Source organism: Hemibagrus wyckioides, unplaced genomic scaffold, assembly GCF_019097595.1.
Source record: "Hemibagrus wyckioides isolate EC202008001 unplaced genomic scaffold, SWU_Hwy_1.0 Contig1, whole genome shotgun sequence".
Lineage (NCBI taxonomy): Eukaryota > Metazoa > Chordata > Actinopteri > Siluriformes > Bagridae > Hemibagrus > Hemibagrus wyckioides.
Genome location: NW_026690769.1, coordinates 1,262,706 through 1,289,168, shown reverse-complemented (window position 1 = coordinate 1,289,168; position 26,463 = coordinate 1,262,706). Strand labels below are relative to the sequence as shown.

Here is a 26,463-nt window from a genome sequence, read left to right as displayed (position 1 = left end):
TTCTGTATAATAGTGCTGTATGTGCTGAACTTTACACGTCTCTAGAAGGACACACCCAGGAAGTGATGCTGTTGTAGTGTAACTTTGTACAGATTATTACATCACAGTATCAGTGACAGAAAACTATAGCCATTAATTTGGCTGGTGTTGTATTTCAAGATTTATCATCTATACAATACTATATAAGCCTTTACCTGTTTGTGTGGTGTTTTAATTATTTGTACATTTTTAAATAATTATGATATTTTGCAGTGGAACTGCATATGTGATGAATAAGGTCACTGGCCACTACATCAAGCTTTTATATGAAAAATGAATGCAAAATTTCCATAGTGATCATCATAGGAAACTGGATCCAGATTTAAACAAACTCCCTCATGAGTAAATTTGCTATGTCTATTTCCAAAAGGAATTAAATTCAGTTCAATTCATTTTTGTTTGTACATCACTTCTAACAATAGACATTGTCTCAAAGTAGCTTTACAGAAATACAGAAATTCAGAATAGAAATTACAAAGTTGAAAATTAACTTTAACCCTAATGAGTAAGTCTGAGGCAACAGGGGCAAGAAAAAACTCCCTGAGATGATTTGAGGAAGACTCAAAAGGAAACCCATCCTCCTCTGGGTGACACCAGAGAGTGTGATTATAAATACATTAACTTCTACAAGTGTAAATAGTCAAACATTAAACATGCAAATCACATGCATATATCAATTCATTGATGTGGATATGTAAGATACACAGAGAGTCCAGCGTCTAAGATCTAGCGTTATCTCACTGCGGCCTTAGTATGGAACCAACCCAGCCACTGGATCAGCTAAACCAACTCTAATGGGATCAGCTAAAAGAGGAAAAAACAGTAGTATATTTGCCTTCAGTGTAGTTAAACAGTGTGAAAGTTTTTGTACAGTGCAGCTGGATTTCCTGTCACTGTGGGCTGCAGAGCACAGTAGTATAGAGCAGAGTCTGATACAGCAGCAGAGGAGATGATCAGATCCACTTGTTTATCATCGATTTTAGCAGACATTCTAGGGTCAGTGTTGGAAATTACATCTCCACTTTGAAGAATATTAAGAAGGAACTCAGGTTCAGATGTTGGATATTGCCTGTACCAGTACAGGTAGTTTGATGTACCAATTTTTTTGTATTTGCAGGACAGAGTAACATTGTCACCTTCATCTACAAACTTTTGGGTGAAAAGTGCCTCTATTGAATCTTCCATGGAGTCACCTGTCATAGAGAAAAGGACATTAATTCATAAAACTTTACTTGATAAAGTCAGAATTACATAAATCAGGCTTTAACTCTACACAGACTAATTAATCACAAATTCAAAATATTTCTGAAATAACAAAATGTCAGTGTTAACTCACCTACTGAAAACCACAGACACATGAATATAGCAGTGAACATGATGACTGGTTTTAACTGAATGAAAATATTCTTTATTTACTCTATTTCAACATCATGACGGTTCATGAAGCTCCACCCCACAGCATGACAGTGTCACTAAAAGAACAAAATGTTCACTTGCTGCCTAATATATCCCACCCACTTACAGGTGCCATGATGAGGAGATCATCAGTGTTATGTCACTGGTCATAATGTTATGCCTGGTCGGTGTATACACTCAATAAATGTAGAGCTGTGAGGCTATTTTGTTTAACATCAGTTCATTAGAAAAGTATGTAGTTTTTGTTGGTCATGTACTATACAAAATGCACAGGACTAACACATTAATGAGTAAGAAAATGGAAAGGAGAATCTTTTTCTCTGTTAGCTTTGCTATCACTCTGTCCCTCTTCTCTCTCTGCTCTTTTTCCTGCTTTCACCAAAAGAGCCTGAGCTGCATCTACCAACATAATATAAAGAAAGCATTTCCACAGAATGAATGAATCATGTGTAGTACATTGTCTACAGTCTAGTTGGGTTTCCTGTCACTGTGTGCACCAGAGTAGTACAGTTTAGAGTCTGTCACTGCTGCAGAGGAGATGAACAGATCCACTTTTGTCAAACTTAATGAACAATCATGGATGATGTTGTATGGCTGGTGTTACATGTTCACTAGCTTCATTAATTAGCATCAGAGGCTTTGGTCATAATGCAGGTTTCTGTTAATAGGTTTGCTAGGATTTACTAGGTTTTTGTTTGCTATGAGACACATTGCATGATCACACCAACTATACCTTATAAATAATATAAACAGCTGCTTACTGTTTATATTATTATATAAATAATATAATAATGATCATTAACCTAATAATGATCATTAACTCAGAATTTATTTTTATTAACTGCTCTGTCCTGGTCACATGTCCACAACTGTCTATATAAACCTACATTCATTCATTCATCTTCAGTAACTGCTTTATCCTGGTCAGGGTTGCAGTGGATCTGGAGTTTCTCCCAGCAACACTAGTCATGAAGCAGGAATACAAATAAAAATGGACTACACTGGGTTGTGGGTTTTTTATTAATTTATTAATTTAATTAAAAGACCAGCAACATCTAGCATCTGAAACATGTATATTTGTGAGTTTACCATGAATATTGTGTAGTTGCTGTGTTAATCCCTCATTATTCTTTTTTTCTCAGCTATTTTCTTCAGCTGTAAATGTTATTACAAAAATTGTTTGTTTCTGTGGTTTACCAAAAAGTTGATAAAGTGAGTCTCTTTGATCTCGTGGTTTTATAAACGTCATATATGCCATTTACAGTTTTTGTAAAGCCTTTCAGTAACTCTGTATTACAGTGCTACTACTACAAGAGGACAGTGATAGAGTGCAGTATCTGAGAGCTTTAGACCTCTGATAGTAAGTTCAGTAGAGTCTCTGTTGGTTTCTGCCTCTAATCGATGATCATCAGGAGTGCTCTTCCTATCAGATCTTGACCTGGCGCCTTTATACAGTAAAAACTGTGGTGCGCTGTTAGGATATTGTTTGTACCAGTAAAGCCAAATGTATTCACTGCTTGTCTCATATGAACATTTCAGAGCAACAGTCTTTGTTTCTTTCCTGACAATGTTGGCATCTTCATCTGTTGGGCCAATTTTATCTGCAAAACTGCCTGGTGTAAAAAGAAATATATATATAGATAAAAAAATGTATCAGTGAAATAATTTTCTTAAACCAAATATTGACTTAAGAAATCAAGAAATGACTGGATGAATAATAAAAAACATGGTTATTAATTAATGGAACTAATTATCTCATTAAACATGATTGTAAGAATTAAAACTTTTGATAAACTGATGAAATGAATGACCTGTAACTAGAGTGAGAATCAGTGGTATGTATCTCACTATGTACAGTAAGTTGTATAGTTGATCCATTTCTGAACACAGCTCTGTGAGGATTCTGTATAATAGTGCTGTATGTGCTGAACTTTACACGTCTCTAGAAGGCCACACCCAGGAAGTGATGCTGTTGGAGCAAAATTTTACACAGATCATCACTTCACAGTATCAGTGACAGTGAACTGAGTCACTAATACAACACAGAACTATTCCACTGTTGCTGATCAACTTTTTGTGTGATTTGTTTTGGATATTTTTGGATGTTTTATTTACCTTTTGCTCTCTTTTTGATCTTTTGTCTATTTCTGCACCTTAGTTTATTAGTTATTCCTCTTACAGTAAATAAAGTAATTAAAGTTATTTAATTACACATTAAATTAGTGGTGTCTGCATCTACATCTGGAACCAATATTCCATTTAACTCCAAACTAGTTTCTATAGTAAGCAAACATTTAAAACTAATCCATTTGACATAGTCATGTTGTTTGCATGTATTTTTCAGATTCAATCTAGAATAAACCAAATAAATCAAATGTAGCATTAATATTCTAACTTTAATGGTACAAGAATGTCCAGAACAGAGCGTTTACTGGGTTTCTGATCCACAGTGTCCACTGGGTCCATGCAATAATAACCAGTTACACAACAAACTAGCTGTATGAGGAGTTGTTAGTGAAGTGCAGTTTGGGCTTTATTCTACAAACAATACAACATTAGACTCTTACTACATTTGATGGTTAAATGATGGTTAATGTGAAAGGATGATGAAGTGAATGTAAAAGTGTAAATACCTCCATCTTGTGAGAAAAGAATGACTCTTAAGTTGGTAAAAGGAAAAGAAGAGTAAAGCTCAGTGTAATCACTGCCTGACTTGTATGAACATTTTACCACACACATCACTGTCTATCTGTGATTGAGCATGTAGTGAACACACCCCTATTACACCAATAAACTTATCACATGCAATTACAATTGTGTAGTATGAAAGGTTCAGTGACAACAGTCTATGCAGGATTATAAAGTAAATAAAAGATTTAAACATTGCTTGGTGAAATATATTTATGGCTTGTTAAAGTTGGGCTGTCAAAATACATAATACTTAAAATAAACCCCAGAATTCAGCCAAAGTGATGTCTGTCATGTTTTCCCTGAGAGCCACACATATGCTCTGGATTAATAATTTAATATATAATATAAAATTATATATAAATATATAAATATACCTTATATTTAAATTTCATTTACAAGCCATCTGCAGTGTAATTACTCCAGTCAGAACAGAGAGGATCATGAGTCCACTGGCATTGTGGAATTCTGCTATGAGGATTGACCTGAGCCTTGTCTTTAGTGCACTTGTTATCAGTCAATATGGAATTGTACCATGAGGGTAGATATCTTTCTTTATTAACAATGACACAACACCACACTACAAGAAAACACTTTAAGCAGAAGGATTTTAACAGTGTGATAACACAGTGACACAGCAGGTAGTGTTGCTGCATCACAGCTTCAGGATCCCCAGTTTGATGATGTGTTCAGGTTACTGTCAGTTTGTGTGCAGTTTTGCATCACCTCCAAAATACATGACAATCACCACAAGAGAGAAAGTGAGAATCCCCCAAAAAGGCATGTAACTTTCTCTAAAGCATTGGAAGAGCTGCTTTCAATATAACAAAACTGTGTGAAAGTTTTTGTACAGTGCAGCTGGATTTCCTGTCACTGTGGGCTGCAGAGCACAGTAGTATAGAGCAGAGTCTGATACAGCAGCAGAGGAGATGATCAGATCCACTTTCTTAATTGTTTTGTCTTGCTCTTTTTTAAGTTTTATGGACAATCGTGGATGAGGTGGTTGAGCCTCAGTGACAGTTTCACTGGCTTCAAAAATCAGCAGCAGAAACTCGGGTCTTGATCCAGCTTTTTGTCGATACCAGTGGAGTCTGTCAACTGATCCAGTATATGTGCAGGACAGTGAGATGTTGCTGCCTTCCATTGAAAATACATTGGTTTGATCTGGTTTAATGTTATTGTCAGCAGCTTCTGCTATAAAAACATTACAACAATATTGTGATATTTTAATCATAAATGACACATTTCACATGGAAAATTGTGTCTTCTTAATTAGAAAAAATAATATTTTGTGTGCAGTGTATATGACTTACCAACATCAGCAAGAGTGAAAAACACCACGAAGAGGAACAACATTGTTTTCCTGAGTGTTTAGTTCAAACCTCTAGCTTTAGAAATGAATGTCAGTGTTACTATTTGATGTACATCTCCACCTCTAGCTCCACCTACTTGTATTTATGCATATTCATGATAACTGTACTATGCTGTATACTGTTTATATAAATCTGTAGAAATGTTTTTGCATCAAGGGTGTAACTTGGATTTGAGAAAGAGGGGGGTGGGGGTGGGGGGGGTACAAAATGGGGGAAAATGTTTTTGATTTGAATCCCATTTCCTGCATTTACATACATTTAGAGACTTTGGTGATACTAAATCCAGGATATTATGAAGTTGATTATAATGATAAATTCGGCCAAAAAGAATAGTAGGCTACTAAACTGTGTATATAAAAAGATGTCTTACTTTCTTTATTGTTTAAGGGGCCGATCACCAAGACTTGAGAAAATCATTTTATAAAATCAAAAATGTTCACCATTAATGTTTTATGTGTGAATAAAATGTAAATAATGTGAGACAATTTCCTCTGTTAAAGAAACTTTTATTTTAAACTGACTGATGTACCTGAAAATGTAAAATAAATGACGTCTGTCAGAGACACATCCACCAAACCTCAGGGGTTTAGAATAGAAAAAGCAGAAAGCTTTTATGAACTGTGTGTGTTACAGCATTATTGTGTAATATCAGGTGCAGATAGACAGCAGTAAAATTAATATGTACTTATATGAAGATGTTGATGATTACTTTAATAATTGTCTTTCATGCATAAACCACCACCCTTAGTTAATGAATAAATTAAAATATTTACATTCCTTGTGCTTATTTTCTGTGCAGCACAAATACCTAAGGTAAATCATTTTTATGTCTCCAACACTGTACTACACCAGGGTAGGAATCACAAACATATATATATATATATATACAAAGAAGATTTTTCATTGTTCTCCATGTATCCATTCAATCACATCTTTCCATGCATCATAACTGTCCACCTCATCTGTCCTCTGATATGAAAACCACTGAGTTATGATCATATTAAGTCTAACATTAAACTAGCATCCAGAGTCTGCTTGTCATACATTGCTGAGAGAAAATGCCCAGTTTAAAGTCAACTCGTTTTTATGCTACACAGAATGTTTATGAAAATATGATTATCCTGATTAATTTACTGAATCAACCACAACTCACATCTCTTTTCTTTCTGTCCATCCATGATGACATTAAAGTCATCTGTTGCTGCTTCTAGTGTTTCATCGCTGACTGTGCAGCAACCGTGATACCTGTTCATTACACCTTTCAGTCAGATATTTTTAGAGTGTGCACGCGACGTTCCTGAAAACAAAAAGTTTGAAAAGTGGGGGGACATGTCCCCCTGTCCCCAGTGGAAATTACGTCCCTGTTTTGTGTTAACAAAAACTGTGGTTGTAAGAATCTATTCTCTCTCTCTCTCTCTCTCTCTCTCTCTCTCTCTCTCTCTCTCTCCACACTCCTTTGCATTGAAACACTTGCCCTCTATGTGTTATAATCTAACAGTTTGCCAGCTTGTGTGATTACTAAGAGCTAGATAATAGATGACAAATATTTGCACTTTGTAGAAACCAGATAATTGTATTTACTGTGAATTACTGGAAGTGTTGCTATTTCTTGATATTTTCTGTTCTCAGACATTTTCTGTTGTGTGAAATAGTGTGAGCAGTTAGGAATCTGAGTAATATATGTGAACAGTGAAGAGTTAGTGAGTGAACTGCAGAGTGAGTGAACATGTGGCTTCTTGAAACACACACCTAACGCCACACTCCACACACCATGTATCTGTGCTGAAGCTTTGTTCAGGTTTAATGTTCATGGCTACTTTAACACTCCACATGGTTCTGTTGTGTCCAGGTCCAATCAGGTTCAGTTCTAGAGTCTTTTCATGTCATGTTCTGCCATCTGCAGGAGCTAAATTTAAATAGACATATACATTATTTACATCAAGAACCATCAATATACTGTATTTAAAACAAAAGTATTGCTCACCACGCTGGGAATAGTTTACAGTTTCATTTGTAATAATTACAGCATTTCAGCATATCTTTACATGAGAATAACACGTCTTTTTCAACATTTAACACAGCTCTGTGAGGATTCTGTATAATAGTGCTGTATGTGCTGAACTTTACACCTCTCTAGAAGGCCACACCCAGGAAGTGCTGATGTTCAGGATGAAATCTTGGTTTGCTAAGAACAATAAATAAATCTTGAATTAAATTTAACCTGCAATTTAACTAATCTGTCCTATTTAATTATTAAAGTGAATAAAAAATACATTAGCTACAAACAGAGATCAAAACTTCAGGTTGGAAATTTCCACATCATCTTTTGTCCACATGTTCTTATTCCTTCTGAAAGATGGCTTCTTCTTTTTTTTCAGTGATTTTCACTATCTGCTGTAGTGCCTTGGGCATTGAGACAGCATGTACTTTTTATATAATACAATGGTTCAGCTGCACAGGATGCCTTTTATTTCTTTTCTTTATGTTTTCTCTCGTACATGTCTCCAGGAAATTAAGAGTTCCGCCTATGGATTAATCCTTCTACACTTGTCCTCGCACTTCTCCACCTTCTCTCTCTTTGTAAACTCAATATTTGGCTGATGAGACTTAACACTGTATTGCCATCAGCATACTTGATATATTTTCGCTGTGCTTTATAGCAGATTTGTGCATCAGCATAGTTTTTATGATATTCAGACAGATTAAGCAGTTCATACCTACGAATCGTGGAAACAGAAAACTTGTAAAGATTAGCAACTTGAAAGTTATCATACAGTATAGTAATATAAAATAAAAAAAATAAAAATCAGCAACAGATTGATCACTGAGGATAGCAAGTAATAATCTAACATGTCTCAAAATATAAACTCTTCATAAATCACAATAGAAATAGATTTTCCCCAAATATGGCATGTGAAGTCGAAATCATCAGTAGAACTGCTTTCAATATAACAAAACTGTGTCAGTGTTTTTGTACAGTGCAGCTGGATTTCCTGTCACTGTGGCCCTCAGAGCACAGTAGTATAGTGCAGAGTCTGATACAGCAGCAGAGGAGATGATCAGATCCACTTTCTTATCATCATGAACTTTAGCAGACATTCTTGGGGGAGTGTTGGGACTTAGATCTCCATTTTCAAAAATATAAAGAAGGAACTCAGGTTTAGATTTTGGATATTGTCTGTACCACTGCAGATTCTGTACACTACCACTGAAGTCTTTGTAGCTGCAGGACAGAGTAACATCATCACCTTCATCTACAACTTCATGAGGGAAAAGTGGCTTTATTGAATCTGCCATGGAGTCACCTGTCATGGAGAAGAGAATATATTGTTTTTAAGCTTTACATAATAAAGCCAGAATTGCATAAATCTGACTCATATTTTGCCTTTACAACACACAGACTAATTAATCACTAATTCAACAAATATTTTTAAAATAACAAAAATTCAAAACTCACCTAGTGAAAGCCACAGACACATGAAGATAACAGTAAACATGATGACTGGTTTTCACTGAATGAAAATATTTTGAAGTCTTTATGAAGACTGATATGTTAAGATAAACGTTCATGAAGCTCCACCCCACAGCATCACATGACAGTGTCACCAGTGTGTGGCTTTACATTCAGGAGTGAGGTGGACTGGAAGGCTCTAACAACACAATGTTAAAGGTAGTTACATATAAAAAATACTACAGTAGTAGTAGATTACAGTAGAGATCTTTCTGTAATCTAATATGTTAACACCATAAAGCTTCAATTTTGCTCCACCCCACAGCATCACATGACAGTGTCACCAATGTTGTTGTCAGATTGTTGATTCTTACTTAAACATCCTGGCTTTACATTCAGCCTCATATGGGAAACCTGTCCAGATGAAAATGAATAATTTATTTTAGTAAAATATATTCTAATAATTAGATTCTTGACGGTTTAACTATATATGTTAGTGATGTCTCTAAATTAGACAATTGTTGTGTAAACACCAGCAGGCAGATTAATGTTAGAACCACTAAGTGGAAGAGAATAAGATTTATTTGAGAATAAGAATTTCTCTAAAATTTGATTATTAGGGCTTAATTAACCTAATACCAGCTAACAGTTAAATATGAAAAATTAAACTTTTTACTGTACTCAAGATGATGTAAAATTAGATAAAATGAGTATTTATTCCTATGACGGTTTAGTATTTCTTCTCTGAAATTATCTTAGGCACTAAGAGTAACCAGGGCAGGGGTTAGGATATTATATCAGCAGTATGTATGATAGAAGAACAAGTATACTCTATGTCACAAAGGTTTTACTGTGAAAAGTAGCTTCCATCATCTCAGAGAATGTGAGCAGGTTGTGTGGTAGTGTCTCTAGAACTTATCCCACAATAAGATAAGTGACTGCGCCATCTTGTGTTCACTGAAGAGAAAAAACTAAACACATTAATAAACAGTTTTTTAATTTAGCAAATTAATATATTTGTAGAAATATTCATTGTTTATTCTCTTTCTCTCTCTCTCTCTCTCTCTCTCTCTCTCTCTTTGTCTCTCTCACACACACACACACACACACACATTTCCATGAGAAAGTGGGATTTAAAGGTCAGACACACTTCAGCAGGTAAAAGATAGTGTAGTGTATGAACATTATCTGTGAGTGAGCATGTAGTGAACACACCCCTATTACACCAATAAACTGATCACATGGAATTACAATTGTGTAGTATGAAAGGTTCAGTGACAACAGCCTAGGCATTATTATGAAGGAAATTAAAAGATTTAAACATTGTTTTGGTGAAATAAGTTCATGGCTTTTTAAAGTTGAGGTGTCAAAAACATAATACTTAAAATAAACAACAGAATTCAGAATTCAGCCACAGTGATATCTGACATGTTTTCCCAGACAGCCAAACATATATACTTTTTATTATACATTTTACGTTCAACCTATATTCAGATTGTATTAACAAGACATCTACAGTGTAATTACTCCAGTTAGAACAAAGAGGCACATGGCATTGTGGAATTTTGCTATGAGGATTGAGCCGAGCCTTGTCTTTAGTGCACTTGTTCAGTGAATATGGAATTGTACCATGAGGGTACCATGTGGGCTAAAACTATTCTCTTCAACACCTTCATGACATGTGACATCAAAGCAACTGGTCTGTAGTCTCTGAGGCCAGATGGGGTGGCTTTCTTAGATATTGGTACTAGACAAGGTGTTTTCCACAGTACCGGTACCCTTTCCTGCATCAGACTTAAAAACACATTCAGTTTGTTGGCTCTGTCCAATCTGCCCCCTGCTGATGGTCCTTCATACTGAAGCCTGTGATCTGCTTCATGCCCATCCACATGTACACATGATGTTGTTTTGTTGAAGTTTACTCTCCAGCTTCTGCTGTCCATCATTACTTTTTGAAACTCAAACTACTTTCCAGGCAAATAAGAAATTACTGTATAGGTACAATATATAGCAAAGACTGTTTTATTTTATTTTACTTTTTTAAACAGTTCATAGTAAAATGAGCAATGTAAAAAGCAATATAATTAATTAACCAATTAAATAACTAACTAACTAAGTTAATTAATTAATTAATTAATTAATTAAAAATAAATAAATAAATAAATAAATAAATAAATAAATAAATAAATAAATAAATAAACAATGGGAGGAAGGTATTATACTGTATAACATTTGTCATCAGGGCACAATGAGTTTACGATTACGTTTTATCAATCTTTGTGCTAATAGAATGATAAATGCAATGATATTAGATTTTTTGTTTGACAACTCTAGGTTATGATTTTTGACGCCAAAGATACTGTATTGCCTGGATTGGCTCTGGATTGAGTGATCTTCCTATGATGTGTGACAGTGATTTAAAGATTAAATTCCAGTTGTTATAAATGACAGGGTATTTCCAAAACGTGTGTGCTAGTGTAACAGGCCCAGGTGTGAGGTCTGTCATCAGACGTAAAAAAATAAATTAGACAAGATCTGTAAAAAACAATAAAGCATGAGCAGTGCAGTGCAAGGATGTAAAAAAAATGGCCATGATAGTGGTAGAAGGGGCAGGGCCAAATTTACTGGGGCGTAGCTGGCTAAGAGATTTAAACTTGTTGCCACAGTTGGTAAATAAAGTAAAAGCCATGCCAGCACTGAAATTGGAAGATGTTCTAGAGAGGAATGCTGGGACAGCTTAGAGGCAACACAGCAAAGATTCATGTTAACCCAAAGGCCAAGCCATGATTCTATAAGCCTTGATGAATAACTTTTGCTGTCAAACCCCTGGTGGAGGCAGACCTTCAGAAACTGGTAGATGAGAAGGTTATAAAACCAGTACAGTTCTCAGAATGGGCAGCTCCTATTGTGCCAGTGAGAAAGCTAGATGGTTCAATTCTCATTTGTGGAGATTACAAACAAAGAATGCTCTCTATTGTACTCCTGTGGAAATTTACTAGGAGCTGAGATGGTACTTTGGCTTTTCTGAGTTTTCTTAGGAAGAAGTGCGGTTGTGACTGCATCCTCTGTTAACCTGTTCTCCCAGTAGGCAAACTGGTGGCTGTCCAAATCAAAAGGGATGCAGACCTTGATGTGGGGGAGAATCAGCCTCTCAAAGCACTTCATGATAATTGGTTTCAGGGCGACGAGGCGATAGTCATTGAGACATCTGACTTATTTCTTGGGCACAGGGATGATGGTGGTGGATTTGAGACATGTGGGGACTACAGCCTGCTGCAGGGACAGGTTGAATATATTGGTAAACACGCCTGCTAGCTGGTCGGCACATGACTTCAGTGTGCACCCTGGCACTCTGTTTGGTCCTGCTGCTTTGGTGATGTTAATCTTTCTCAGCGTGGATCTCATCTGATGGTTCTCGAGGACGAGTGCTGGCTCATCTCTGGGCAGTGGTGTTGTCTTCTGGCTGGTCTGATTATCAAAGCACACAAAAACTCATTCAGGGTGTCAGGAAGTGTGGTGTCATCGCTGGTCAGTGGGGTGCTACTCTTATAGTTAGTTATGGCTTTGATAACCGTCCACATGCTGTGGGGATTGTTGTTTATGAAGTGGCCCTCGATTCGCTGCTGATATCTCTGCTTGGCTTCTTTGATGCCTATTTTCAGCTCTCTCTGGGCATTACTATTAGCCAGTCTGTCCTCTGACCTGTAGACAGTGTCTCTCGCCTTCAGCAGAGTACGCACATTCCTTTCAAGCCATGTTTTCTGGTTGGGGAACACCTTGATAGTCTTGGTGGTTAGCACGGTGTTGGTGCAGAAGGCCAAAACGGATGAGCTGTATTCTTTCAGGTCTCCACTCTTTGCAAACAACTCCCAGTCCATGTTTTCAAAACAGTCCTGCAGTTGTGAAGTAGACTCCTGACTCCATACTTGGACAATTTTGAAGGATGGTTGTGTTCTGCAGATGAGAGGTCTGTAGGATGGAGTCATCTTTATGAAGATGTGATCTGAAGAGCCAAGGTGTGGAGATGGTGCAGCTTTGTAGGCTCATGGAATATTTGTGTACACTTGATCCAGTATGCTCTGCTGTCTGGTTGGGAAGTGTACATTGGTGTGCAGTCTTGGCATCACAGTTTTTAGGTCTGCATAATTAAAGTCTCCTGCTATAATCACAGCTCCTTCTGGATAAGCATTAAGCTGGCTGTTAATAGCTTCATGCAGCTCCTCCAAGGCTAGCTTGGCATTAGCCTGTGGTGGGATGTAAACAGCTGTGACCAGAATATCAGTAAACTCTCTAGGTACGTAGAATGGCCTGAATTTTAGAGCCAGATATTCTATATCAAGAGAGCAGTGTGTGCTAATAATGTCTGCAGATGTACACCAGTCATTGTTAACATATATACACAATCCTCCATCTTTGTTCTTACCAGCACTATCCAGGTGGGGACAGCACTATCCAGCCAAGTCTCAGTGATTACCATCATGCAGCTGTTCATGCAGTGAGAAGTAATCCTTAGTCGTATTTCATCCATCTTGTTGACGAGTGACCAGGATTTTGTAAGAAAGAGACTTGGCAGCGTTGGTCTGTGTGGATGAGCATGTAGCCTAGCTTTTTTTTCCTGTCTCTAAACTGCCTCCGGCACCTCACGGGCGGGATGATAATCATTCCACTGAGCTCTTTGGGGCGCAGAATCTCAGGGGGGATAGAATTAAGGTCTCTGAGGGTGCACTACAGCTCGTCCATCATTCTCTGACTGAGTGCCTGGAAAAGTAAACTTAAAATAGTAAATAAAATAAAAATGCTGCTGTATGTCAGGGAACTCCGAGCCGCTGCATCCACATGTGCCACCATCTTGGACTTGCGACTGTGAGCAACAAGAAGCTTTCAAAAACTCAAAAAGTCTTCTGCAGTGTTCTGCAGTCTTCTGCTATATTAGTGCACTATGACATCAATAAGCCACTCATTTTGGCTTGTGATGCGTCCCCATATGGGTTAGGGGCAGTGTTCTCATACAGGATGGAGGATGGAACAGACCACCCGATTGGGTTTGTGTCACGTACCCTGAATACAGCTGAGAAAAATGATTCTCAAATAAAGAAGGAGGGTCTCACTATAATTTTTGGAGTCAAAAAGTTCCACACATTTGTACGGGAGACATTTCTCCATTGTCACAGATCACAAACCACTGATCTCATTGTTCAATGAACAGAGGGAAGTGCCACAAATGGCCTCACCACGCATTCGAAGATGGGCTGTGACATTGTGTGGATATGAATACACCATTGTGTTGGTAGGCGAGAGATGGTAATCTGCTGAAAGATAAAGCTGAAGGAGTGGAGTTTACTGTGATAGCCTGTGGAGCTCCACACTTCCTGCAGCTGACACTGTTGATCAGAATATGTCTCACCAGGGGGCAGAGTGATGCCAGGGTTTTTAGTTGTAATTTTTTAGTTGCAATTACTGCATCACACTGAGTGATTTTCTGAAAGATTGGCAATGTTACTTTATGATAACTTAAAAAATATATTCTTATTCACTAGATTATACTACACCTTTTGATTCAGACACTTCTGAATGTTGTGAAATGTTGACAATATTTCCACAAACAAGTTGTACAAAATTGTTTTATTAGAACATTTGACATTTGTCCTAGTTTGTGTTTATACATTTAACTAAATAAAAATTAATTTAAATAAATCATGGGGAAAAACTGGCCAGCAAAGTACAATGAATATAAAACAGTACACACCAGCAACAAGTGACACAGCGCCTCTTTATTATTTTCTCTTTATTCAGCTGCATATGTTACCACAAATGTCTTTTGTGTCTGTGGTTAACTGATAAGTTGGTAAAGGAAGTATCTTTGATATTAAACGTTGAACTTCAAATGAATTATTATATAGGTTTTTGTACAGTCTCTCAGTGACTCTGTATCACTGTGCTACTACTCTAAGAGCACAGTGATAGAGTGCAGAATCTGAGATCTGCAGATCTTTGATAGTAAGTTCAGTAGAGTCTGGGGATGTTTCTGCATTGAATCGAGAGCCAGAGGGGTTGTAACCATCAGAAGCTCTTGACCTCGCACCTTTATACAGTAAAAACTGTGGTGCGCTGTTAGGATATTGTCTGTACCAGTAAAGCCAAACATAATCACTGCTTGATTCATATGAACATCTCAGAGTAATAGGGTCTTTTTCTTTCATGGCAATGTTTTCATCCTTCGGCCAGATTTTATCTGCAAAACTGTCTGTGTATAGATGAAAATATTTATAAAAATATAATACAAATATAAAAACAATATAAAAACAATAATGAAGTATTATTTTTTAATTCTTTAAGACATGAGTATTAGTTAATAAAACAACGATTACCTGTAACTAGAGTGAGAATCAGTGGTATGTATCTCACTATGTACAGTAAGTTGTATAGTTGATCCATTTCTGAACACAGCTCTGTGAGGATTCTGTATAATAGTGCTGTATGTGCTGAACTTTACACGTCTCTAGAAGGACACACCCAGGAAGTGATGCTGTTGGAGCAAAACTTTTTACAGGTCATCACTTAACAATATCAGTGACAGTGAACTGAGTAACCAGTACAACACACAACAAAAACACTGTTACTTCACAAACCATTGCATCAGACATGCTATCATTGTAAAATATTTATTCCTAAATAAAAGTATATAAAGGTGTGACAATGGCACATGCAGCACCGCACGCAAATGGTCTCCTTGTTTGCATTGTTAAAGTTTTTTACACTGAACACTGTGCAAAAGAGCAGAAAACAAATGATGCACTAATAAATAAGTCTGTTTCCTGTGTCAAGCTTTAATACAAACAAATTAAAGTACACACATCACATAAAATGAAGCAACAACATTTTAAACATGTTAAATTACACAGATATATTCCATCACAACAGAATTGACCAAGCATTGTCTAATTCTTATTTCTAAAACTTATTCCTTAGTTCTGGAGATTTCCATATTTCCTCATTGCTGGTCTGAGTGAATGGTCTTAGATGCTATATATAGTTCAAGGTGATAAATGTGGAGCAATACCTATTACAATTCTATTACAATTTTTTTGTATCATATTTGATACACTGGGAATTTATGGCAATTTACTGACCACAACAATGTTTATTTTACAACACAAACATAGTGCTGTATTTGGAATGTTTCAAACATTTCTTTTTTCTTTCTTTTTTCCCAAACATTAAATATAATCATTGATAATGATAATGATGATAATCATTTAATTGAGTTACTGGAAAATTTATGACAACAAAAGACAATTATTAGCAAGATACGACATTAGTTTGCATATAAAAAATAAAAAAAAAAATATTTCAATTCCATTAGGTTGGAATCAATTAAAAATTATTTTAAGATGACCTTTTAATTTTTGATACGTTTTATAAATAATAAAAACTTTGTATTTGGCATTGTGGCAGGAATGAAATGCAATACAGTGATGACTAATGTAAATTACCTTATAAACATGCTTGATCATTAATCACAACATAATATTTTAAACCAACATACTTTTACGAAATGATTCTTTCTCACACTGAACACTGCAGAAGAGCAGAAGACAACAATGCACTAATGAATAAGATGTTTCTAGTTACTTGTTTGAAAATATGAGGAATTGGTTTGATGATAATAAGATAATCCTTAGTTTTGGAGATGATCTCAATCTGTTGAGATTTTTCTTGATGAAAACCGGGATATCACTGATTAGTTTAACTATTATATATGTGAAGTTACTACACTTAGACAATAAAATGCCCTTCATCTGCAGTGTAATTACTCCAGTCAGAACAGAGAGGATCATGAGTCCACTGGCATTGTGGAATTCTGCTATGAGGATTGACCTGAGCCTTGTCTTTAGTGCACTTGTTATCAGTCAATATGGAATTGTACCATGAGGGTAGAAATCTTTCTTTATTATAACAATGACACAACACCACACTACAAGAAAACACATTAAGCAGAAGGATTTTAACAGTGTGATAGCACAGTGACACAGCAGGTAGTGTTGCTGCATCACAGCTTCAGGGTCCCCAGTTTGATGATGAGTTCAGGTCACTGTCAGTTTGTGTGCAGTTTTGCATCACCTCCAAAATACATGACAATCACCACAAGAGAGAAACTAACCAATTACTATAACTAAACTAACCAATTACTATATATATATATATATATATATATATATATATATATATATATATATATATAACATGTGGCAGCACAGTGAGAGTCTGGAGTGGAGCAACCATTTCTTCCATTCTGTAATTTAGCAAGATATTTTTGGCTGAATATCTTTCTGTCTGCTCAAAGGGTTTAGAGCAGAGAAGTCTTTTCTGTTCAACATGGCCTTGTGTTTTAATGAACTTGCTAACTTGTGCTGTCAGCTCTTGACTGATCACAAATAACATGTAACACCAACACTAACAGACAGAAGGAGCACACAGCTGCCTAAGAAAGCTGACTGGCTAATATCAGTGCTGGATCAAGTGCTATTTTATAAACTGCTAAATAACGAAGAGTGAAGTCTTTAGTTCACTAGTGTTACATTAAAACTCAGTATCTTAAATTATTTGAATGCATGTTGAACTTTGTTTAACACTGTTATTACATCGAGGGAATAACAGCATGAAATAATTATTTTTGATTAAAGATTAACATTTCTTTTAAACTGATATCTTGTCTGGTTGTTCAACCAATAAACAGTGAAGTCTGAGAACTAAGACAGAAATCTGTACTTAAATGAAACAGGTAAACATCTCCCCCTGCTGAGGAAAACATGCAGCTTGACTTTTTGTACAGGGTGTTTGAGTTTTGTGTCACTGTGGGCTCCATGGTGCAGTAGTACAGTGCAGAGTCTGATACTGCAGCAGGAAAGATCTCCAGATCTATTTTCTTGTCCTTTTTACGAACTTTGGTGGATAGTCGTGGGTCATGTTCAGATTTAGTGACACTTTTTGTGGATTCAAAAATTAGCAGAAGAAACTCTGGTTCTGATTGAGGTTTTTGTCGATACCAGTGGAGATTTCTAGCTGAGTCATCATATGTGCAGGTCAGTGTGATGTTGCTGCCTTCACTTGAAGATATGATGGTTTGTTCTGGTGTAATGCTGCTGTCAACAGCACCTGCTGTAAAACATTACAACAACATAAACAATTTTTTTTTCACAACTGAATCATCATGTTTAGGTCAACTCAACTCAAATCTCCAACATTCATCTAAAGTTTGTGTATAATATAAATGACTTACCAATGTTTTTAACAACTATGAAAATAAAGAAGAGTAACATGACTGTTGTGTCTCTCTTGCAGTAGGTATAAATGGCAGGATCTCTGTGAAACTTTCTAAACTGTATCTTACCACATCTAGCTCCACCCACTTTTACTCATAGTCATGTCAGTTCTGGTATCATATGTAATAAATCTATTGTTTAAATTAATTGACTGAAAAAAGCAGTGAATGTTCATAATATATTTTATGTCATGTTTAAATCTGTTAAGGCTGATTTTTGATAAATTTAGCGACAGTTAACAGTTCAGTAGAATAAAAACCTCTTCAATAATTGCCTACATATTGTGTATGATTGTGTCTGTACAGCATTCAATCATATATTCAAATTAATTAAAATTATTCTGTACTGCTACATGCTACACAATGAAGACAGACTGCAGTATCTACCCTGATAATGAGCCTCCCTAACACCCCCAAATAAAATGTTTCACGATGCTGAAGTAAACAAGTACTTGAAAAATGAGTCTTATTTGTCTCAGAAGGTATAAACACCATCTAACTTTGACAAAAGTCTTGCAGTGTTCACAAACTCGGCCAAAATTAACTGGTTACAAGTTAAGTAGACTAGCAATGGTTCCAGTAGCCAGCATAAAATAGGCGTACACAAAGAGTAACAATGTACAAGGCTTCATGATGTGTGTTAGTGTCCATGTGCTTGATTCTCAGTACTTTTTCCACTCCTGTGATATGGTGTGTTTCCTCCTTGTGCCTAGTGTGTCCATGATAGATTCTGGAGCCACCGTGACCCTGATCAGGATAAAGTCTTTACTGGAGATTAATGAATGAACCTATTGTGGAATTCAGTTATGTAATGATACACATGTAATTTGTAACAGGTGCCCCACTCAGACTACACAAAGAGCACCCGTTGGTAATAATGCAATGATGGACCAGTTACTAGGTTCTGTGAGGAGGGACAAATGTAGTTAAGTAAAAGGGACCACACAATGTTAGAGAAATTGAGCTTTGTATTAACTAATATGAAACTATAAACAGGCAAAAAAAAACCCAACTGTACATATGTATAAACAATAAAAGAGAAGAAAAGAAAAAACTATTGTATTTGAATGAGTTTCAATTCTAGTGTCCACCTGTTTTATGTCTTTTAGGGGAGGCCAATTATTAGTTTATCTACTTTGGAGTTTTATTTTTTTAATATATTGCTACTCAGTTTAGTTCTGTTTTAGTCCCCTTTTAATTTTGTTTCTATTTGTTTGGTTGTAGGTCTATGTTCTATTAAAGGAGGATATTAATTTTAGGTTTTATCTGATACCAGATTTACCCAACATGAAATATATAACTTTTTTTTTTCACAGTGATTCAGAATAAGGAATCCCAAGTTCAGAAAAATAACATGAACCATACAAACTCACAACGTTCGTGAATAACAAGAACAAAAAAAAACATTAAAGAAAGTGCTCAGTCTCTATTAGAGATCCTTGGAAAGTTCAGTATCCTCTGTGTTTCACAAAGACCTTAATGAAGCTCGTGTAAAGTTCACTTGAATGTAGTGCAAGGTTGAATTTAGTCCTACCCATAAGTGATCCTCAACAAAAAAAAAATAACTTGTGAACTTCCACTTGAAAGGGGTTTCATCGATGATCCTAGTGGAATCAGCTTGTTAGATCGGAGTCGATCTCCTAAGGGTGGCTCGCCATCTCAGATTGAGAGAAGTATCAATTTAATCCAGGAAGGAAAAAAAACTTGAACAAGTCCATGAGTATCACGATTATTCCATGTGTACATCCATTGACCGGATGTTACATCCCATGATCATCCCTTAATCCATGAAGTTCGGTCACAGATTCAGCAGCATTCATTCATTCAGCAAAACGTGGTGCATCCATTATCGCACTTCTGTGTTCTGTCTGACGATGTTCTGCAATGCAAGTGCAGTTTTACTGCAGTGTTAATGTAGTGTAGTGCATTTTTGGTGAAGAGGTACAGTCTTAATGACATTGATACAGTGTTCTGTAGTGTAAGTACAGTGTTAATGATGGTAGTTTGCAGTGTTGGTGCATTTTTTTGCAGTGGTGATGCAGTGTGTATCATATTTAATTCAATATGTGTGACATTAATGATGGCACAGATAAGTTATTTACTGTTAACCCTTTAATTATGCACATATGGTGTAGAAGGAAGTACTAAAGCAAGTTACTAAGTTTCACTAACTGCTTTTTTAAAGATATTGTCTGTAAAATATGTAAAATTGGACATAGGTTTATATTTATGAATAGATTGAAGATGCCATTCAGAGCAGCCTTACATTAATTTGTAAAATGTGAGATTTTATAGGTACAGTAGACCTATATTTGTGGTTGTGTCAAATAAAGTCAGTGAGTGGATATGTTTAATTATCAGGCTAATTATCTTTCTTATTGTGTATTCAGTTAAATAACTACATTTAGTTAAATAGTACCACAATAACACTTCTCGTTTCTTGCTTATTTATTTAGAATGATGAATGGAAAGTGGGGAAAGCTATACAGTATGATTTGTACAGTCTGTCTATGGGATCATACATCACATGGTATGATTAATCACAGAGGTAAAATGTTTGAAGACACTCTGCCACATTTCAGTTTGTAAAAGGAAGGCATTTGTTTATATTTTATTGATCAACTCTCCCTACATCTCTTTTGGCAAATTTTGCACCCTGAATTTGAACATATAATTTTCTTGGTCTTTGAAAAGAAACAGTTTAAATCCTTTCTCAAAAGCCCTGAATTTTGGAAGGGAGTGCATACCCAAAATAAATAGGTTACTGTTCATTAGTCCCTTGGTTATGCACATAACCAGGGAATCTTTAGAAAGCTGAGAATTACTCAGGCACTTATTAACAGCTATAATTAAGATCAAGCTAAACATAAAAATCTATGAGATTAAAACTACAAAAGAGTGTTTGTAATAACTTCCATGCTTTAATAGATGTTGTACACCAAACTATTATTAGACTTCACATTTTGACATCAATAGAAGTACCATCTACAGCCATTTAATCCAAATGTATTTAATAAATTTTCTCACATGATGTGTCACTGAAATGTTAAAGACCATAAACTGGTTAAATGAAGTGTATAAGTATTTTAAAAATTAAGAATTGCCTGATTTTTCTAGCATTTTGCTGTGTATGAGGTATGAGATCAGTATCTATACTAGAGTATTAGCTGATTTTTTTAGTTCAATTCCAAAACTATTTGTAACTAGTAAGCATGTAAAAATCTTAACCTTATATTTGTATAAGTTATTCATAGATTTACAGTAGATTTGCCATCAATATAATAAAACTGTGCCAGTGTTTTTGTACAGTGCAGCTGGATTTCCTGTCACTGTGGGCTGCAGAGCACAGTAGTATAGAGCAGAGTCTGATACAGCAGCAGAGGAGATGATCAGATCCACTTGTTTAGTTTTATCATCAACTTCAGCAGACAGACGTGGTGGCATAGGGTCAGTTTTATCTCCATTTCGAGTGATGAAAAAAAGGAACTCAGGTTTAGATTTTGGATGTTGTTTGTACCATTGCAGGTTATTTACTGCACCACTGAAGTCTTTGTAGCTGCAGGACAGAGTAACATCATCACCTTCATCTACAACTTTATGAGGGAAACATGGCTCTATTGGATCTGCCATGGAGTCACCTGTCATAGAGAAGAGAACATAATATTTTTATTTTTCAGTTATATAACTCATATTATACTTTTTCTTAACATCACACAGGCTAATTAATCATTAATGTAACACTTCCTTTCTGAGAAGGTCAATGATAACTTACCTAATGAAAGCCACAGACACATGAATATAACAGTGAACATGATGAATGGTGTTAGTAAAATGACAATATTCTGAGGTCTTTCTGTACTTTATTATATTAACATTTCAGAGGTTCATGAAGCTCCACCCCTCAGCATCATATGACAGTGTGACCAGTTTTACTGACAGATTCTTGACTTACTGCATCCTGACATTACATTCAGTCTCACATGTGGAACAAGACATTTATCATTCATCTAATAATAAGATTTTACATATTTATATATTATATATGTCTCAAACTCCTTTTGGTTCCACATTACTGTTAGTCCAATATCAAGTGGACTAGACAAACAATCAAATCAGTCAATTAATCAATCATGATCATCACACTTAAACACTTAAATGTGTTCATTTATTGCTTTTATCTGAAAGCTTTATCTTTAATGTAAAAATGAATTAATTGGGTAGAAAATTAAAATCTACACTGTTCAGTTTCTTGAACATTTCCTGAAAGAGACATGGTTACAGAGTGACAGCAGCACATGTTTATTAGTGCCTGGGTTTATTGCTTTATTCTGCCCCCTTGTGGAAAGTAGCACTGTTATCTGAATATTTTCATTCAATTACATTTTAATTTTACATTTTACAATTAAATTTCATTCAATAGATGATTTTAATGTAGAACAAAATTAATTTCTAAATTTATTCAGTAGGAGAGATTATCCAGTGGATAAATGGATAAATGATAAAGCACTTAAGTTCCCTAATGCATTGTCTTTTGTAGTGTATTTATATGGAACACAGGAGCTACAAACTACAGACTATGTTCACTCTATGGACCCTTTCTTACTGTTCGGGTCTAACCATAACAGTAACTTTTTTTGGAACTTTTCTAGTAATATATTGCCTCTAGTAGGTTCGGTAAAAATAGAAACACTTATGAAAAACTAGAATTTAAATTAAAATCCAAAACTACAAAGCTCAGAGTGTCTATTTACACATGGGCCATTAACCACCACTGTGGAGTGCCAGATTGGGATTCAAGCACTGCCACTGTTGGTCTCCTGAGCAAAGGCCCTTAACCCTCACTGCTCCAGGGGTGCTATATCATGGCTGACCCTAACTTCCTAAGTTGGAATATGTGGAGAATGCATGTGTGCTGTGTGATGCTGTGCTTGCATGTGTGTGCAAACATAACATAACATTGCTTTATTTCCCCATTTTTAGCTTTTTTCTGCATGTCTGTCTCTAGCCATCCTCCTGTAGATGGGACCCTGTGGCAATCACCATTAACTGGGTGACAAACTTAACCAGTGAGTGGGCAAGACCCCCCTAAAAACCAAAAGAGGTGGAGCTACCAGTTTAAAATGCGGCACACTGTTTCAGACCCTTGGTTCAGTGTTAGCAGTTGTCTGATGTTTGTTTGTTTGTTTGTTGCTTGTACTCTCTTCCACACATATAGTAGCTCCATTGGTTTAAGAACATGTAAGACTGTGTGTGCACCTACATTCCACCATAGATATTTTTTGAATGTACAGTGTTTCTTGTTCGTTTAGTCTAGTGTCATTATCTAGTTTTTGTTTGATGTTTTGAGTTAGGTTCGCTATAATAATTGAAGCCTAGTGTAGTATATTTTTGCTATATTCATTCCTTTGACACTGTCCATGTGTTATCTCTCCTTGTTAAGACTATAGTTTCTATGTTGCCCTGGATGCATGGTTGTCACTATAATCCAGACCGCTGGATATCTTAATCTTATTGTTGTTCTTGCATTCACCCTTAGTTTTTGCCTTCTCTACGAATGTAACAATTATACATTAATATTTTTTTATGTCATAATTTTTTAATTATTTCTTCATAGCACAGTATAACAACCACTTTCTGAGGTATTTCAGTGAGGTTACGAAAAACATCTGCTGATCTTGACAATACTGTGAAAAATGGTATGTAGCTCATTCAAAGTAAGAGTGGTGAATTTCCGAAAATTGGCATATAAATTCAGAATAATTCATAATCAGTAGAACAGCTTTCAATATAACAAAACTGTGTGAAAGTTTTTGTACAGTGCAGCTGGATTTCCTGTCACTGTGGGCTGCAGAGCACAGTAGTATAGAGCAGAGTCTGATACAGCAGCAGAGGAGATGATCAGATCCACTTGTTTATCTTGAACGTTAGCAGACATTCTTGGGGGAGGTTCGGATTTTGGATTTCCACTTTGATAAATATAAAGAAGGAACTCAGGTTTAGATTTTGGATATTGCCTGTACCACTGCAGGTAGTTGTTTGTTGCACTTTCATATTTGCAGGACAGAGTAACATCATCACCTTCATCTACAACTTTATGAGTGGAAAGTGGTGTTATTGAATCTGCCATGGAGTCACCTGTCATAGAGAAGAGAGTATATTGTTTATTAAAATAATAAGGAATAATAAAGTGTTAAACAAATCATACTCACATTTTGCTAAAACACGTGTTCATCCTTGATTCAGAACATATTATTTTTGCAATAATATAAATGTTTACTCACCCAGTGAAAGCCACAGACACATGAATATAACAGTGAACATGATGAATGATCTTAGCTGAAGGAAACTGTTCTTTCTGTACACTGATATGTTAACATCATCAGGATTCATGAAGCTCCACCCCACAGCATCACTCACATGACAGTGTCACTAATGTTACTGAAAGATTCTTGATTCTTACTGAAGCATTCTGGCTTTACATTCAGTCTCACATGGGGAACATGTCCTAAATCTATTTTAAACAAACACAAAAAGCTAAACTAAAAGCAGGAACTGATAATAAAAGTTAATAATCACTATAATAAAGTTTAATCATGTAATTATTGAAATAATTATTATACAAACATTAAATCACAATTTAAAAAGCTTCTGTTGTTGCTGCTGTCATTTGGAGCCATTTGTGCCACATTCTGCCTTATAGTCTGTATGATTCTTGATGACTGTAGTGTCAGAAAAATATTTTTGTATCATGATAAATCAAGATTTCTAAATTTTGTGTGAATGATTTTAGTTGTCATGTTCAATCCATTTTATTTTTATGGAAACACTTTACAGTAACAGTACATGAATAATCATGAACTAATACCTGAATTATTACTTACTTAAATCTGAACTAATCATGAGTTAAGGCATGTACTAATCACCAACTAATAAAGAGCTAACCTTAACTATGCTGTGAGTCTTATGAATTAATGTGTGAATAATAAACCACCTTACATACATGTTTGTTCATTTACATAATTTGCCTTGTGCAGCTGCACACGCAAACATCTCTGAATGACACTGGATTACACTCTAATAATAAACACCAGTAATTTCATCTCAACCCATTTTGTATCTTTCTCCATTCATTTCTCTTCCAATCCCACTGTAGTATTAGTATGTGCGCTGGGTGACTCGGGTCCAGGGCTCTGCTCCTTTGAACACAACATAACATTCATTATTTTTCCGTGTTTTAGTCTTAAATGTGGCTGTGTTTGTTTTAACTACTGGGTCTATGTTAATCAGGTCTGCTGGCTTTAAATCCTTCAACAGTTACACTGCTCATGTTTCGGGTCACTACCCTTCAATATCAATGTGGCACATGACACATGATTTATTTACTACACTTCCTATTTCTATAAAGTAAACATTTTCTAATCTAAAAATATATACAACACTGTAAGGCTTCCTATACTCTTTATTGTATTGTGGTTATATCTCAAATAATGCAAGTTAAAAATATGACTTTTCTTAGCAGAGACAATATTATCATGTAGCTTTGTATAAACTCCAAATGTTATTAACCACTTATGAATGTTGCTTTGCTTGTCACTTTATTATGTGGACAATAAATATGCATTCATCAAATGTATTTATTAGAGGATCCGTCTAAAAACAAGAAGATTTTGCATAATCAGAACATATTAATAATACCTGTGGTGTTAATCAAGAGTTAATGATGATCTGGAACAGTATAGTAAAGTGGAACACAGGACAATCTATTACTAAGGACATAATAATTACTAATTTAATTTCATTAGAATTGATTATATCACATTAATAATTACTAATGAAGTGTTACTGTATTGTTACTTAATTACACTTGCATATACTTGGCTTGAAGTAATGCATTACTTCAATAATCTTTTTTAATCAAACAATTCTTATTGTGAAATTAAATTCTTCAGCACATTTATAGTACACCCTTAGAGTCTAAACAAAACACCAGAGGCACTGCAGTGACTGATACAATTTTAAAAATCCCCCATAAAATTATAATAATATAAAATCCCTAATACAATTTATAAGCGTCTTGTATTAAGCTCAATGCTCTTTTAAGTGTCTGTGGTAATTCAAGTGTTTCACTTAATATCAGTGCTGGATCAAGTGCTATTTTATAAGCTGCCAAATAA

General features: G+C 35.5%; 3 gene segments (V, D, J or C); all 3 read right to left on the bottom strand.

The window, feature by feature from the left end:
* Positions 1–880: 880 nt before the first annotated feature.
* On the bottom strand, positions 881–1,412 carry LOC131349641 (T cell receptor alpha variable 20-like). The segment is given in 2 exon segments: positions 881–1,232; positions 1,376–1,412. Coding segments are annotated over 2 exon segments (369 nt in total).
* Positions 1,413–8,528: 7,116 nt separating this feature from the next.
* Positions 8,529–9,013, bottom strand: LOC131349619 (T cell receptor alpha variable 5-like; the record flags this gene model as incomplete). The annotated part of the segment is given in 2 exon segments: positions 8,529–8,821; positions 8,974–9,013. Coding segments are annotated over 2 exon segments (333 nt in total), but the record flags the coding sequence as incomplete, so codon positions are not given.
* A 12,615-nt stretch (positions 9,014–21,628) lies between these two features.
* On the bottom strand, positions 21,629–22,101 carry LOC131349622 (T cell receptor alpha variable 12-2-like; the record flags this gene model as incomplete). The annotated part of the segment is given in 2 exon segments: positions 21,629–21,927; positions 22,062–22,101. Coding segments are annotated over 2 exon segments (339 nt in total), but the record flags the coding sequence as incomplete, so codon positions are not given.
* Between the last annotated feature and the right edge of the window lie 4,362 nt (positions 22,102–26,463).